This window comes from Elaeis guineensis, chromosome 12 (genome assembly GCF_000442705.2).
Source record: "Elaeis guineensis isolate ETL-2024a chromosome 12, EG11, whole genome shotgun sequence".
In the NCBI taxonomy this organism is placed as follows: domain Eukaryota; kingdom Viridiplantae; phylum Streptophyta; class Magnoliopsida; order Arecales; family Arecaceae; genus Elaeis; species Elaeis guineensis.
The window spans coordinates 28,213,535-28,231,648 of record NC_026004.2 but is presented as its reverse complement, the minus strand read 5'-3'; the positions used below and the strand labels follow the sequence as shown (position 1 = coordinate 28,231,648).

The 18,114-nt window shown below is 37.6% G+C and overlaps 1 protein-coding gene across 3 annotated transcripts in view; it reads left to right on the top strand.

Moving 5' to 3' along the window:
• Positions 1-8,005: 8,005 nt before the first annotated feature.
• LOC105054590 (ribosomal RNA small subunit methyltransferase, chloroplastic) overlaps positions 8,006-18,114 on the top strand; it is a 45,380-nt gene continuing 35,271 nt past the window's right edge. Inside the window, exons 1-4 of one of the 3 annotated variants that reach the window (XM_029267443.2) lie at positions 8,006-8,264; positions 8,385-8,534; positions 9,695-9,751; positions 11,863-11,961. In XM_029267443.2, the coding sequence (XP_029123276.1) occupies positions 8,067-8,264; positions 8,385-8,534; positions 9,695-9,751; positions 11,863-11,961 (504 nt within the window). In that variant the 5' untranslated portion in view covers positions 8,006-8,066. The remainder of the gene's footprint in view (positions 8,265-8,384; positions 8,535-9,694; positions 9,752-11,862; positions 11,962-18,114) is intronic. The other 2 variants (XM_010936133.4, XM_010936131.4) reach the window with 2 other exon arrangements.

Genomic DNA, 18,114 nt, shown 5'->3' with positions numbered 1-18,114 from the left:
TTCGAACCTGCGGGGTCACACACATTAGAGGTTCCTATCTGATCTGATGGCTGATGAAGAGTCCTAATGCTTGTGGACTATGAGTCCTACGTGTTTGGGACTCTGTGATCGAGAATCAGGATTCTCTGATCATGAGTCCCACATATTTTGGATACCGGGGTCAAAAGTCTCACTGGTTTGAGACTCTTCGATCAGGGTTACATATCGATGAATTCTGATGTCCGATTACCCATCGATTTGGACTCAATATTTATGAGAGGTTTAATTAGCGATTTGATCGCTAATTAACTCAATTTGATTGAGTAATTATTTTTGGATCAAGTTTAATTGAATTGGATTCAGTTGGGTTTGACCCGATTAGGTTAAGAGTTGACCTAATCATCGAGATGGTTTGGTCCCTGATTTGATCAGGGGTTGGACTTAATCAATTCCTGATTTGATTAGGATTTTATTAAGCCTAATTAAGCCTAATTTAGTTGGGTTTAAATTAGTCTAATTGGACCTAACTTATTTGGTTCAATTAGGTTGGTTTAAATAATGAAACCACCTTGACCCATTCTCCCTGCGCCACCTCACTTCCACTGCGCCCATTTGAATTCACGAGAAGAAAGTTCTCATGAATTTTTTCTCACACAAAGCCCTCCTCACGCCCTACTTTAATGCGCTAAATGAATGGATAAGGATGATTGGTTGGCCATTCAAATTCAAAACAAAGTTTGAATTTGAATGAGCAACCAATCTTAGCGCCTTGACCTTATCCTCTTTTAACACCTCATTTATTACATGAGAAAATATTTCTCATGAAATCACTCATGCATAAATTAAGTCACGCCCTCCTCTTCTCATGCCCTTAGTGGATAGGAATAAATTGATTTCCATTTGAATTCAAAATTTGATTTGAATTCAAATGTGCAAGTACTCATCTTTATCCTCTCACATGGATAAGACGTTTGACATTGTTTTAAAAGGAGGAGAAGAGTGGGCCGTGTAAAAAAAAAAAATTTTGGAAGAAAATCTGGGCGTGAGAAATCCTTGTGTACCAGGTGAAGGTCTATATCTTTTCGAGAGAAAAAGAAAGAAAAGAAAGAAAAAATGTGCGCAGGGTTTCAGTGAGTTCTTCAGGGTTTCAGCCTGGAGTTCGGGAAGTGAGAAGGTGAGCTACGAGTATCGCAAATCAGATTTCAAGAAGATCTTCAACATCCTCTCAAGCACGTCTATTGATGATCCAGAGCATCTGAAGAATCAGCAGACATCGATCGAAGGAGTTCGATCAGCATCGACTGTCGAAAGGACTCTACAACGAGCTAGCACTCGTGAGGAGTCGATCAGATCGGGTGCTTCGTGTGGACAATCCGCAGAGGTCAGACACGTTATGTGATTGCATCGCGACGATCAGACTCTCTCGACGGTGATCAGATTGCGACGATCTACTATCCGCACAAAGGTATTGTGTTCTGAACACATTACAGTAAAGTGTTTACTGTTCAAATTCGAATTTTAAATTTAAATGCATGCATGCTATATGTCATATTTAGATCCTAGTGTAGGATAAATTTTTATTAATTAATTAGATTAATTAATAATTTTTACTGTAAAATAGTGATTCTGAAAAAGTTTTAAAATTACCATTTTACCCCTGCACTGAATTTCACTTCAGTTGTAGGCCAAGGGTGCCTGGATGATCAGAAAGTCAACCTGGGTAATGGACTGAATGGAGATCGATCGGCCTTTACAGATAGTGTGTTGACTCCTTCGACGGGGATGGTATCTTTAGTAAATTCGATAATTGGGGAGTCTATCCTCCCCAGCCGATCATCAGGTATTCCCATCTTTAAGAAAGCATAATAAAACAAGACATCGACAGAGCTTCCATTATCGATCAGAACATGGCGTACATCATAATTTATAATATTTAATATTACAACAACCGCATCATTGTGTAGAAACTAGATTCTTTGGGCATCCTCCTCGATGAAGGTTATCAGCTCCCCAGTCTTCTGCCTCTTCACTGCCTCCTCATCCCTGTCGAGTCCTTCAGTGCCATGCCCCCCAGTAATGGCTTTGATTATGCCAACTAGAGGTTGGTCTTCCTACAGCCCTGACCGCTGTGGTTGCTCTACCAATTGAGGGGACCTCTACCGCATTTCTCATTGCTCTCACCTTCGAAGGATGAATCGATCGAGGCAGTCATGCCTGTTGAAGTTCTCAATTTCATCCTACAGTTGGATACACTCCTCTATGTCAGTAGTGGTCATGGTGGTATGGACAGTATTTATTCGGATTCCTTCGATTTGAAAATGTCTGAAGCCTCCTCGGCTTCAGGAGTTATCCCGTTATTTTCATTAGCACCTGAGTCCTAGGTGCATTCAGTTGGGTGTAGTTATTATATGTCCTCGGTGGTGAGACCCATCGATCCCTTCTTTGAGGGCTCCAAGGTTGGTGGTTTTGAGGAGGGGCTCCATTTTTCTGCTTCTAAAATGGAGATCTGGAGCACTGTCAGATTCTCTCCTTCCATTTTGGAGAGTGCTCCTTATTTTGCCCTCCTGCCATAACAGAACTAGTAGGGGCATCATATTTGGTGAAGACCTCCTCCATGCGGGCATATTTCTCTATCCAGGCCAACATATCAGGATAATCCCGAGGGTCAGTCTTTATTAACGACTTCTTGAGATCGTTCTTCAAAAGTCTATCCATCATCACAGACATCACGACCGACTGATCTAGGTTGCAGACCTCTAGGGTAGCCGCATTAAAGCGGCTTACAAAAGCTCGGATTGACTCTCCCTCTTTTTGCCTGATAGTATGAAGGTAGTCAGATCGCCTTTGTTGTCGTCGGCTGTTGACGAAATGACCGACAAAAAACTAGCTCAGCTCTTCAAAAAAATAGATCGAAGCCGATTTCAAGTTGGAATACTAGTGCTGAGCCACCTCCTTTAGAGTAGTGGGGAAGGCTCGACAAAAATTGGTGTCGGTCGCTTCATGAAGGAGCATCATCGTCCTGAAAGTTTCGAGATGGTCGACGGGATTGGCAGTCCCATCGTAGACCTTAAACTATGGAGCTTTGAAATGCTGAGAGAGCGACTTCTGCATAATTCTTGGAGCAAAGGGCGAGTCACTGTTGAACCCATCATGGGCGTCGAGGAGGTATTGCGGATCATATCGATCCGCTCATCGATCTTCTGAAGTCGTCTCTCGAGAGCAAGATCTCAGACGGTGCAGACCTCAGAATGTTAGAGAGATCACTAACTAGGAGTTGAATCATGCTCTAATTGGGGACTTAAGGATCGTCGCCTTCCTGGTTCCTGAGTTTTGAAGAGGCTCTAGTGGGTCTTCCTCCTCTCTGGGCTCTGTGGAGGTGCCCGTGACTATTCTGGTGGTGGCAGTGGCTGTGAAGTTGGATTTGGTGGTGGCACTATAGAAAGAAGCACGGGGACAGCCTAATCAGGCTATGGCACCATCGACGGAGGTGCAAGGATAGTCTGGACTATTTAAACGATGGCCGTCAGAGTTTGAACCTGCTAGAAGAGTAGGTTGAATCAGTCCGTCATGACCAATGTTGGCTAGACTAGTGGAGGAGTCTTCATCAACGATAGTTGCACCTGGTTATTGGCTTGACTTTCTGTCGATCGAGAGATAGTGGCATTGGTGTGATGGGATGAAACACTTTTTGGTGGCATGATGTTTTGCTGCTCTCGATCTGTGCTCCTTCAAATGGGTCAAATATCCATTCCTCTAGTGTCAATCTGTTGGTGTGAGAATTTGCTCAGCATCGGGATGCTGGAGTTGTCGACGAAGTGGACCTCCCGAGGGTGACCTGCAAAATATCCTAATTGGAGATTGCTCCAACGAGAACCCTCTAACGCTCAAGTCAAAATTTTCATTCAATAGAAGGAGGAGCGTGAGAGGCAGAGTAATGATATACTTTTTTGGGGGTCCTTTCTGAGTCTCTTTTATAGCGGAGAGTTGGAGCTTCGGTTGGCAAGTGGTTGGCACAATCCCGCATGATCAGGATGTGGTTTGTGGGACACGAGATTGTCGCTTAAGATTTTCGAGATATGGCAGTTGTAGTTATCTTATCAGTCCAGCGACAGTTGTTGTCTGGTGGGTGTTGTATTTTGAATAAAATTGCCAACCAAGTATTGTCGAGATGAGGGTTGATCGACGACGACTAGAGGTCGGTCGCCTTAAGGCGCTATCGAATAAGGATGTCTAGGGCCAAAATCTATTTAGTAGCATGAAGCTGGTCGGCTAGACATGATCGGCCAATGAGGAGACATTGACAATAGCGTACCGAGGTTGCCGAGTGATGGTTGATCATGATCTGTCTGCTCAAGGTGTGAGGTGTCGATCAGGCGGTTGCAGAGGACTAGCTCAGTGGGTGTCATGGCTGACTATAAGTTGGCAATGGGCTTTAATAGGCGGATATGTTGAGCACAATCATCTTGGGCTCTGGGTTTTTTCATGCAATCGGCCCATGCAAAATTTTCTCCAACAATAACTATTCTTATGAAACTTACGTGATTTTTATAAGCACTAAATCTACATCCACCATACATGTATGTAATTTTTTTGGAATGGTAGAATGACAATTTCAAGTCAAAATGAATCAAGCTAGGAGTGATAATGCCCAAGAATTTTTTAGTAAGGATTTTCAAATTTTTTTGGACCAAGAAGGATCATTCATCAACATAGCTGTTCGAGCACACCATAATAAAATGGTGTGATAAAAGGAAAACACCGACATCTCCTCAACGTTGCTTATTCTTTACTTTTTCAAGCAAATTTACCTTTAGAATTTTGGGGTGGTTGTGTGCTTCATGCTGCCTACTTAATTAATAGATTACCTACTAAAGTTTTAGATGGCAAAGCACCATATCAGCTTCTTTTCCATAAAAAAATCAACATATAAACATTTGCATGTGTTTTGTTTTCTTTGCTATGGTCATAATTCTATACGACCTAAATTTGATTATCATGCTAAACTTGAAATTTTTTCTTGAATACCCTCATGCACTAAGGGCTTATAAAATTTTATATCTTACTTCCAAAAAAAAAAATCTATATAAGCTGTGATGTTACATTTTTTAAATTATATCTTTCATTTCATAATCAAAATCTGCTCTATCATTCAAATCACACCACCATCTCATTTCCAATATTAGTCAATCTCGATATTTTATATTCACCATGTCCTGCTCTATAATGTTCGATCTGGCCCTCATTAGACTCAAATTCTTCCTCTTTGGTACCTTCTCCATCAACATTAGACAATGTTTCTTCCCCACCAATCCTCTATCCACCCATCCCTTAGTCTTCATGACATTCTTCACATCCCTATTAACTGTGGACTCACTTAGAAGACCACCATTATTCTATGCCCACTTTGTTCCTCCTTTGCAAACTTCTCTAGGTATCTCATATCCTTTATAAAATTATTTGTCCTATGATAAGTTCGAATCCTCTCATAAAACTTTTCTCACTTCTTTGTCTTCTGTTGAGGTACCTACATCTTTTGCCAAAATGTTGAAAATACTAAAATGGCATGAGGCTATGCAAGCTAAGCTTAAGGTCCTTGAGGATAATAATACATAGACTCTCATCTCTCTCCCACATGGAACCAAATCATTGGCTGCAAACAGGTCTATAAAATCAAATGAAGGCCTAACGATTCTATTGAAGGATATAATGTGCATCTTATTGCCAAAGGTTATGCTTAGAAGAAATTGATTTCCATTGAAACCTTTGCCTTGATCGCAAAACTTGTTACTATTTGAGTCTTACTAGCTATTGCCTCTATTAAAAATTAGCATCTTCATAAACTTGATGTCAATAATGATTTTCTCCATGGGAATTTATCAAAGGAGGTATATATGAAATTACTACTTGGTTATTAGAGATAGATCAAGTGTGTCATCTTAACAAATCTATTTATGACCTACAACAAGCTTTGAGAAATTGGGTTACCAAATTTTTTTAAGCCTTTTTTGATGCGGCTTTGTACAATCTAATGCTGATTACTCCCTATTTTATTTCTACAAGCATGGTCACTCATTATTTATTTTATTGTATATTGATAACATTGTCATTATAGGAAATGACGAGACTGCCATCTTTGCTTTTAAAATTCTTTCTTAGTCTGCAATTCCATCTCAAAAATCTAGGGCAACTTCAATACTTTTTGGATATTGAAATATCTCACTCTGCACAACATATTTATTTGAGTCAAAGAAAATATGTTATAGATATTTTTGAAGACACTAGCTATACTACAACTTGACCAGCTTTGTTTTACATGGAACAAAATCTTAAACACACTAATCAAGATGGTGATCTTTCCAATCCCTCTACCTATGGGTGCTGGATTGGAAGATTTATGCATCCAATGATTACTAGATTGGATATTGTTCACATAGTTCATATCTTTAGTTTATACACTAATCACGAAAGCCTCATATGGATGCTGCTATTCAACTACTTCGCTTTTTAAAGGCCACTTCTGATCAAGGTAATCTTCTCTTAACTACGTAGGACAAATCTCACAGCTTATTATGATTTTGACTAGGCTAGTTGTCTGATGACTTGCCACTCTACCATCGACTAGTGCATATTTTTTGGCTCCAGTCCTTCTCTAGAAAAATAATGAAGCAGAATATTGGATCTCACTCATCAATTGAAGCAGGCTATCCTTGCATGGCTATGGCCACTTTTGATATCATATGGCTCTTAACTACCTCCATTGTCTTGGTTGTAGGACTTCTTGCTTACCACATTATTTTGTGACAATCAAGCAGTATTACTTATTATGCCCAATCCTGTTTTTTATGAATACGCTAAGCATATTGAAATCAATTGTTATGTTATTTATAAGAAAATTTAAATAGTTAGCCAATCATTTTACTGAGTCCTTAGACAAGGATTAGTTTCATTTTCTGAAAAGCAAGTTGAACAATTGTAACCTTCATACACCAATTTGATGTGAAGTATAGAAGCCTACCAAACTTGGACATGAGATTTGATTGAAAACCTACTAAATTTAGGCATGAGATTGTTTCTTATTCATCAACCTTCCAACCATGCAAGATCTTCTATTGTTTTTCTAATTATTTTTAACTTATGCATTTTATACTTCTATAATTATGGGATTGAATATATCCTACTAAATTTGAAATCTTGTTTATATATATGCATATTCGTTTTTCATTTAAAAACATATATATGTAGTCTTCCCTTTAGAAAAATGCAATAGAAATTTTTTATGGTCAAAATCTATGCAATACTATGAATATTACAAGATATAATATCTCATATTACTCTTTAATATTAATATTATATTTTAAATATCAATATTAAACTATAGAATATTTTATAGCAAGTAGCAATTTTTTATTTGAGAAAGGATTGAATAGTTTTTTTTAATTTCTCAACATGGTTAGATCAACCTATCCAAGCTCTATCACCATGTTTGTATAGTATTTGACTGGACCATCACACTTGCCCTTCCAAAATGTTCTCCTTTCAATAAGGATGGTAACTTATATATCAGACCTATCAACTTGACCAGCAAACGACTGGTTGTAAGTAGATTTGTGTTTGATATAAACAGATTTTAAGTTATAAATGGATCAGCTTCTAGATTTGTTTGTTACATATATTGGGTTCAGGTTTAAATCTTTGACACGTTAACTCATCTTGACCTGTTTGATAATGGGGTTAGATCATAATATAATCTATTTAACTCACATAATATATTCCTAACATGCTTAATTACATTTGTTTAATCAATTTAACTTATTTAATTTATTTTGATTTATTTAATAAATGAATTATATAGATTGAATCATATTATTTATTTAATAAATATATTAAATTTAAATTTAAAATTTTAATTTATTTAATAAATAAATTAAGTTTGAATTGATAAATTTTTAATCCAACCCTGACCTGACTCAATCTGTGTCGGATAAGACCAGCTCCGATCTTACCTGATTGCCAACCCCGCCGTTGAATATATCTGCTTTGCATTGGATGATGGTGTTACCCGCTCCCCCACCCCCATCCCCGACTCCATGCTCTCCATTACACCAACTTCTCCTTCGCTGCGTCCATGCGCGCGGCCGCGCCTGAGCGACCCCCCCCGGCCGCCGCTCCCCGTCGTCGCCGCTGCCGCCACCTCGAGGCGGAAAAGAAGCGAAGACGACTACCACGCCACCATCAAATCTCTGAATTCCAAAGGCCGCTACACCCCAAGAAAATCACTTGGCCAGGTACAAACCAGAGGGGAAAAAAGAAAAGAAAAAAAAGAGAAGAAGAGCAATACTTATTCTCCGGAAATTCTTCAAGATTCTTCAAGGGATTGTTTTGGTTAATTGATGTTTGGTTTGCAGCATTACATGTTGAATTCGAGTATTAACGAAGCACTTTCGAATGTGGCTGAGGTTGAAGACGGGGATGTGGTGCTGGAAATAGGCCCCGGCACTGGCTCCTTGACTAATGTTTTGATAGATGCCGGCGCCACGGTGATCGCCATAGAGAAGGTTGGCAACTCCCCTCAAACTTTTTTTTTTTTGTAGACTTTTTAGTCTTTTGGATCCTTCAAACTGCTATTAGTCTGTTATTATGATATGCAAATGGAGAGCTACAGATTCATGGTCTCATGATCAGGTTCTAGTTAAAAATCTAGCTAGAATCCAGCTTAATAGCTTTGGGGAGCTTTTTAGAAGGTATTTTGGGTCTAGAAAAAAGAATTCGGAGGACCTTTATTTCAGCATTTTGGAATAATTTGAATTTGGGAAAAAAATGGGAAAATATGTAAATTCGGAAAGAGTTTGTATAGCAAAAATTTAGGAATAGAACAACAAAAGTTAACAATATAAGATTAGTTCTGTTCTTATTATCAGGTTTAAAATGAGTAAAGGAGAGGCAAGAATAACAAATGGTAGCAAATAACCTCACCACCAACTAATTTGGTATCCTTAGTTTGTAACACGTGAAGGTTTCTGAAGTAATTGCGAACAACATGTGAATAAATCATAAAAATCCTATATAATTTGGGAATAACTATATATTTCTGGATTAATTACAAAGTTCAGAGAATCTTTCAGGTAGGTGAAAACATAGAATAATTCAAGAAATTTTCAATAATTCAGAGAAAATTGCTACTATGCCTTACATTATGCCTACTTATAAATGGGAATTTGGATAGCTACCACAATGAAATAAAATGACTGGATACTTTAAGAAATTAATAAGACCTGGCTGGCTTGATTGCCTGCTGAAAAATGAATGAAATAAAAAGTAAATAGGGAAGCCTAATATAGAATCTTGAGGAGGACTGATTTAAATGCTTCAAAGGCCTATTTTGTGTAAGATTAGTCATAAAGCTCCTACTTCGGTTACACGATTGTTGATAGATTTAGGACAGTAATGCAATGTGGTTTTGGTGTCTGCATATATCAAGCTCCATGGACATTAAATTTTGTAATTTGGCTAATAACTATTAGTGACAATGTTTCTCCTAATTCTGATAAAGGGTTAGGGATTTGTATATACTTCTCTATCTTCTTCTTTTAATTTGGGTGTTATCCTTTCCAAGTTTTCTGTTTCATACCTGGCTTCAGTTGCTTTAACTTCTATGAATCAAATTTTAGTTTATTGTGTATATTGCACTTACACTGTAATACTTGATTTGTTTCAGGATCCGCACATGGCCATGCTTGTTAGAGATAGGTTTGGCTATACAGATCAATTAGTGGTAAGCCTAACTTTGTTTTGACATTTAAATCTTGTAATTGCATTTTTATTTGTTTCATTAATTATATCTTGTTTAGATGTTTATGCTACGTTTATTAGTAAGACAATAGCATTTTAAGTCTTAAAAAAAAAATCTGTTCAGCAAATAATTGCAATGTAGACAGTCACTAATTATTTGAGTTCTGCCCTCCAAGAGATAGGATGAAAAAGAAACAAATTTGGAAAAGATAATCATCAAGGGCCTGTTTTGTGTTGCTTTCTGTTCTTGTTTTCAAAATCCAAGAAGAAAATTAAACTAGACTGACCAAATATGTATAGTGGAACCATTTTCCTTTTTAAATTGTTGGTAAAACCTTTAGAACTCTTGGCACCAAAGTCTTGCTTTCCAAGGAAGTGACAATAAATGCAAGGAATGGGAGAAGTTCCATGTAGATGTTTTCTCCAACATCAATCTCCATCTAGTATTTTTCTTATTCTTAGAAAAACAGGAAAAAAACCAATCAGGCCCTAACTTTATGAGTATTTTTAGTTCTATTAAAATTCTTTTCTTATTTTGATCGACATATTTCCAACAAAATTCTGATTGTCCTATGTTAGGCACTTTAATGTGCAGTGCAGAGGTCTGATACCTTATTTATGCCTTTATGGTGTATAAAACATAATTCCTTGATCATGTCTACTACTATTGAAATGTTTATGGAAAAATGACATTTTGAGACAAGTTTATGGAAAAAACAAAATCCAAAGAGGGAGATGAAGAGGATGAAGCCCCATTTGTAGGGAAGCAGAAGAAGAAACAAAATGGGGTGGATATACCTTACTGAAGTCCAAAGCATCAACATGCTTTTAGAAATACTTGAAATCATGTTAAACAGCAGATTACATCTGTGCCCACCGAGGGGCAGGTTCTTTTATTGGTTAGCATTGTTGCACTTGGCTTTCCACTTATCATGGTTTATTGTCATCAAGGTTGATATACAGTGGGGAGCATACAAATATTATGCTGGCAGTTGGCATAATGGCACAGAAAGATACTCGACCTTTTAAAATGATCAACTCATTCTTTAAACCTTTGGATGTTTTATTTTTGTAAGCACATCAATGACTATAACTACTCTTGAACTTTGTACTTGCCTTTGTGTTTCTGATAAACATCACCAGAGATATGTCTCCACATCATTTTAGAATCCTAACCATGAATAAACATCTATATGGTAATAATCTGAAAAATCAAATCTCACAAAAATGCAATTGCAATGCACAAGCTTGGCTTTATATATGGTAGGTATCTTGTGAATTATAAAATACAATTTTTGGGCAAAGTATGAAGAAATACCTAGTTCATTCAAACCCTTGGAGATATGGAGGGCATCTATTGTGCTATTGAGCCTTGACATGACATGTTTTGTACTATACAATATTGGTGAGCAGTGCTACTTCAAACCTTGCTTGGCATGTTTCTTACCATCAGGGCAACAAGAAAAATCTTCTAATACTTGTTCACCATCATAGGGATGCTCAATGCGATCCTAATAACAAGTAGGATAAAGCATATTATTGAAGTTATGTGCAAAATCAATTTATTTTATTGCATTTTTTTTTTCATCATATCAGTTGAGGGTAAGACTCGAGAGAGGGTTGATAGAAATAAGTATCTAGAGGTATAATCCTAAGCCCTCTAGGTTTCTTGATGCAACTCATTTACTTGGCTAAAGGAATAGAATAAGGAGATTGAAATCCTCATGCATTGCGATCCTAATTGTCATTGACGTGTCATGAGCAGGCCTCAAGTTGATGCCACAAACCTTATCTTCTTTAACCTATTGTCTTATTAAGATCACTTGTTTCTAATTTCAAGCACTTTGCTTCCATCTTTTTTTTTTTTTGTCATTTGGTACATTAAATGACTCTCTCTCTCTCTCTCTCTCTGTGCATATGTGTGCATAAAAAAACAATTACATGAATCTAACCTCAATATGTGTGGGAATAAGGAGAACCAAAAAAAAAAAAATGGTGCTTCTAATTATATGTGTAGGAATAAGGACATTTGGAAAAATTTATGGTGCTTTTAATTAATCACACGACTATGTGTAATTTTATTTGTTTATATAGGTTCTACAGGAAGACTTCACAAAATGTCATATTCATTCCCATTTGAGTTCATTGTTGGAGAATAAGAACTCCATAGGAATCAAACCTAGATATGCAAAGGTGAGAAATTTAAGCATCTACATGATTTTGACATTTAATGCTCTTTGTTATTTCAAATATACATGTATGGATGTTATGGAAGTATGCTTTTACATTGTTGTATGTAGTAAACCTGTCTTTAGCACAAATATTCTCATGGAGTTGTACTAGTCATAAGGTTGTATAACTAACAAATAACAATATCATTGTACATGGTGGTCTGCAAATGCAGTTCTAGCTTAATCTTTGTCTCACTTATAGAAGTATAGTTTGCATGTCTAAATGTAGTAGCTTAAGGATATTATCAGGCTGGTAGAATTCAGTAGTATTCATGGTAGTATTGAGTGTTACATGCTAGTATTCATTTCTTCTTTCAAGTTTCAACACTTCTATAAGGATCTGCGTGGGCATGTATTTAGTCTCATATTGGCTATGCACGAGATAGATCTTGGGTACTTGTACATGACTAAAGAACCTAAATAATACCTTTTGGCTAGATTTTTGGGGTGAGGTCTTGGTTTGTTTCAAATGGTATTAAAGTGGACTTACCTATGACCTATGTGGATTAGAGGATATCAAGATATGCTGTCTTAGTATTGGGCCCCATATTGGTGCCACCCTATCAGTATGTTGGTACTTGGTATATCTATTTCAGTGGCTAATTTAATGTACGGAGTATTGGTACCCCCCTGTACCGTATACTAGTACCAAATCGGTATGGTACGGTACACCCCTATGGCTTAGTTTGGTACGACATGGCATATCTTAGAGGATATTATAGTATGGGTCTATTTTGGTTGAATGCAGGTTGACCATGGTATTTATGCATACTTATGTCATACTCCGAGCCCAACACTTGGTTCGATCACGTAACACGGCCACATGAATCCTAAAATAATGCCCTAGAGATCATGCAAGGTCTTAAATCGAATTAAAACTCAATATTCTCATAATTAATAAACATCTCAATTAAATAACCAATAATTCAAGTACAACTATTTCAAATGTTCCATAGTATCAGATATTTAATTAACTAATAAACTAGCAAATCCAACTCTCGAACTTCACGCCCAATCTGACCAGCTATGCATCCTGGAACTTTGCAAGAAGAGAGAATCGAATGGGGGGTAAGTTTTACAGCTCAGTAAGAATCCCCACACATCCACACTAGTATAATAATAATTCGAAAATAACATATGAACAGTATCAAAGAAACATAAGTCACAAAATCTCATGTCAAGTATCTAGTATAGGTCAATACAAAAATATACATCACATATCATCACATATCCATCTTTTTCCAAAGTCATATACCGTATATATGTAATCAAGTAAAACTTTTTTTTTTACTTAATCGTGATTTATGTCTTATCATCTGTGTCTCATTAACTTAATCCGAATCAATCAATAGTTATCTTTAGGGTTTCAGACTAACCACAATCATGTTTCAGTCCGTGACAGGCAAACCATACTAGCCGCGATCTAGCCCGCGGTGGTGAACTATACTAGCCGTGCTCCAGCCTGTGGTGGCGAATCATACTAGCCACGCTTCAGCCCGCGGTGGCAATTTCAGAATATCCGCGATCCAGCCCGCGGTAGCGAACCATACTAGCTGTGCTCCAGTCCGTGGTGGCAATCTCAAGTATCACGTTTCTATCCGTGGCGGGGCTATTCTCAATTTAACGTGGCTAGTCTAAATATCCTTTTTTGATCATCAATTCATTTAAATCTTAATTTATGCCAAAAAAAATATTGTATTATATTATGTTTTTTTTTCAAAAATCTTGATAGCCAGTATCATAATCTAAATCATCCGAAAATCCATCGTTATTTGATACAAACATATGATACAGAATATATAGATAATCATATTGGCAAACATAAAATAAATATCAGCCATGAGAAACCAAATCATGCAGTGCAAAAAAAAAAAAAAATATATATATATTTGCTGGTGTTTATGTCTAAGAACCTTTACCTCTATTGATGACAAATTAATCACCTAATTTCAATCCATACCCCAATTTTATGAATCAGGTGTTAAGGAAACTTGTTCAAAGATCTTCTTGTCCAGAAGATCGTTCCCTTATAGAATCAATTTCAATATTAAAATATTAAAATATGAATTATTTAATTTAAATCCCTTATGACTCGCTAGGACCCACTCTAAGTGCCCCTAATTTCAATATATTTATTTTTTTATATTTTCTCAACCTAATTAAAGGGAAAAATTAAATAAAAGAAAGAGAGAGAAGAGAGGCTCTCTCTCTCTTCTGTCTTCTTTTAAATAGGGTGATCGAGTCCCTTGTTTTCCTTCCTCTCTTCACACCCGGCCATGACCGTGGAACTAGACCGGTGGCCAACGATGACATATGGCGCCGAGCAAGAGATGATCCCGATGGCAGCCACAGCCATCGACGGTCGGCAAAGAAGAAAAAAAATGGAGAGCAAAGAGGACCCCAATCCACTACGAATCCGGTAGCTTACCGGACCAAATCCGACGATGGTGGTACTAGAAAAGAAAGAGGGAAGGGAGAAGGCCTTACCCCGGTCCGACGACACCCATGGTGAGAGATCCGACGATGTCTTCGATGGAAACTCAAGAAGAAAAGCTCGATGAAAGGACTCAAATTGGCGATGATTTCTTCAAGAATTAGAGGTGAGGAACGAGAAGGGAGAGGGGTCTTTTATTTATAGGCTAAAATCCCTTTGTTTGGAGGAGAAATCAAACTCCTCTCCGACGGAGTTGGAGAAGAGAAAGACTCCCAAAGGGAGTCTTTCGTTCTTTGCCTCACATGCACTGCATGTGAGTTTTTTTTTTTTTTTGGTTGGCCAAAATTTCGGATTATTACATTCTATCCTCCTTAAAAATCATTTTGTCCTCGAAATTAATGTATTTGAAGTTTTGAAGGGCTGTGGGTATTTGACTCTTATTTCCGCTTCGAGCTCCCAAGTAGCCTCTCTTTCATAGTGATTGCTCCACTGTACCTTCATATAAGATATGGTTCGATGCCGTAATACCTAACCTTTTTGTCGACAATCCATACTGGATACTCCTCTTAGGTCAGATTTTTATGAAGATGCAATGACACATATTCCACCATGTGACTTGGATCTGAAATATATTTCCTCAACATCAGTACATGGAATACATTATGCACGTCTGATAGAGCTGGTAGCAAATCTACCCGCATTCACGCTCTTTAAACTTATGCCCTAGGATCCTAAAATCTGCCTCTGATACCACTCTATCACGCCCTCGAACCCAACATTTGGTTCGATCACATAACACGGCCATATGAATCCTAGAGTAATGCCCTAGAGATTATGCAAGATCTTAAATCGAATTGAAACTCAATATTCTCATAATTAATAAATAAAAATGAAACATCTTAATTAAATAGTTCCATGAGGGTAAATAATCAATAATTTAAGTACAGCTATTTCAAATGTTCTATGGTATCAGAAATTCAACTAACTAATAAACTAGCAAATCCAGCTCTCGAACTTCATGCCCAATCTAACCAACTATGCATCCTGAAACTTTGAAAGAAAAGAGAATCGAAGGGGGGGTGAGCTTTACAGCCCAATAAGAATCCCCACACATCCACACAGCATAATAATAATAATTCGAAAATAACATATGAACAGTATCAAAGAAACATAAGTCACAAAATCTTATATCAAGTATCCAGTATAGGTTACTACAAAAATATGCATCACATATCATCACATATCTATCTTTTTCTAAAGTCATATACCGTACGTATGTAATCAAGTAAAACTTCTTTTTACTTAATTGTGGTTCATGTCTTATCATTCGTGTCTCATTAACTTAATCCGAATCAATCAATAGTTATCTTTAGGATTTCGGACTAACCACGGTCACGTTTTAGCCTATGACAGGCAAACCATGCTAGCCGCGATCCAGCCCACAGTGGCGAGCCATATTAGCTGCTCTCTAACTCGTGGTGGTGAACCATACTAGCTGCGCTCTAGTCCGCAGTGGCAATCTCAGAATATCCACAATCTAGCCCGCGGTGGCGAACCATACTAGCATGCTCTAGTCCGTGGTGGCGAACCATACTAGCCGCGCTCCAGCTCGTGGTGGCAATCTCAGAATATCCGCTATCCATCCCACGGTGGCGAGCCATACTAGCCGCGCTCTAGCCTACAGTGGCGAACCATACTAATCGCGCTCCAGCTCGCAGTGGCAATTTTAAGTACCACGTTCCTGTTCATGGCGGGGCTATTCTTAATTTAACGTGGCTAGTCCAAATATCCCTTATTGATCATCAATTCATTTAAATCTCAATTAATGCCAAAAAAATATTATATTATATTATGTTTTTTTTTTCAAAAATCTTGATAGCCAGTATCACAATCCAAACCATCTGAAAAGCTATCGTTATTTGATACAAACATATGATACAGAATATATAGATAATCATATCGGTAAACATAAAATAAATATCAGCCACGAGAAATCAAATCATGCAGTGCAAAAAAGATAATTATATATTTACTGGTGTTTGTGTCCAAGAACTCTTACCTCTATTGATGACAAATTAATCATCTAATCTCAATCCACACCTTGATTTTACGAATCAGGTGTTAAGGGAACTTTTTCGAAGATCTCCTTGCCTAGAAGATTTTTTCCTATAGAATCAATTTCAATATTAAAATATGAATTATTTAATTTAAATCGCCTATGACTTGCTAGGGCCCACTCCAAGTGTCCCTAATTTCAATTTATTTATTTTTTATATTTCCTCAACCTAATTAAAGGGAAAAATTAAATTAAAGAAAGGGAGAGAAGAGAGGCTCTCTCTCTCTCTCTCTCCGCTTTGTCTTCTTCTTTTAAACAGGGTGATCGAGTCCCTTGTTTTCCTTCCTCTCTGCACACCTGGCCATGGCTGTGGAACTAGACCGGCGGCCAATGACGACATACGGGGTGCCAAGCAAGAGATGATCCTGGCGGTGGCCACAGCCATTGACAGTTGACAAAGAAGAAAAAAATTGAAGAGCAAAGAGGACCCTAATCCACCACGAATTCGGCGGCTTATTGGACCAAATCCGGCGACGGCGGCACTAGAAAAGAAAGAGGGAAGGGAGAAGGCCGTACCTCGGTCCGGCGACACTTGCGGTGAGAGATCCGGTGATCTCTCTGATAGAAACTTAGCCAGAAAAGCTCGACGGAAGGACTCAAATTGGTGACGATTTCTTTAAGGATTAGAGGTGAGGAACAAGGAGGGAGAGGGGTCTCTTACTTATAGGCTAAAATTCCTTTATTTGGAGGAGAAATCAAACTCCTCCCCGACGGAGTCGGAGAAGAGGAAGACTCCCAAATCCATTCTTTCCCTCACGTGCACTACACATGAGTTTTTTTTTTTTTTTGGCTGGCCAAAATTTTGGCTTATTACAACTTATGATTGGATTTGAATGGATATTCCATACAACTCCGCTTCTTGATCCACTATACAAACTTATAATTTTGGGCCTCTCTTGCATTCCATAAAAATTTTGTCCATTATTCAGGAAGGCATGTTAAGTCTGCTTATACATGATCATGCCATCACTTTAATACATAACCATATCTATAGATGCTATAACTCGTAATTCATCGAATGCTATATTTCCAACTTAATATTCTTGACTCATTCTTTTTTACTTTACTATGGCATCCTAGTGCTTTTACTAAAAAAGGAGACAAACCTTGAAATTCATGTTGCTACAACATTAGTCTTTTGTGCATGGAACAAATTTTTTCTTAGCACTTAAAGACATACAACATTGTTAAACTTAATTTTTTCTTATAATCAAGACAAGAACACTCAGTGTGTGCTGCTCCTTATTGTCCGCTAGGGATGGCAATGGGTCACGTATAGATTGGGTTGGCCAATACCTATACTCTCCCTGCAATTAAAAATTCCATACCCATACCTACCCTGTATCCGCCTTGGGTTAGGTTGGGTCAAGTGAAGGTGCAGGTCGGTTCGGGTTGAATAGATAAGAGGGTTTGGATCGGATTAGATCGGGTAAATAACTCGTCATGTAAACATTAAAAAATAATTATAATTTTGAAAGGGGGATCTAGATTAAGGTTATATCGGATTGGATTCGTGGTAGAGCATATCATTACCCTTACTTGACCCAAACCCTTTTTGGATATTT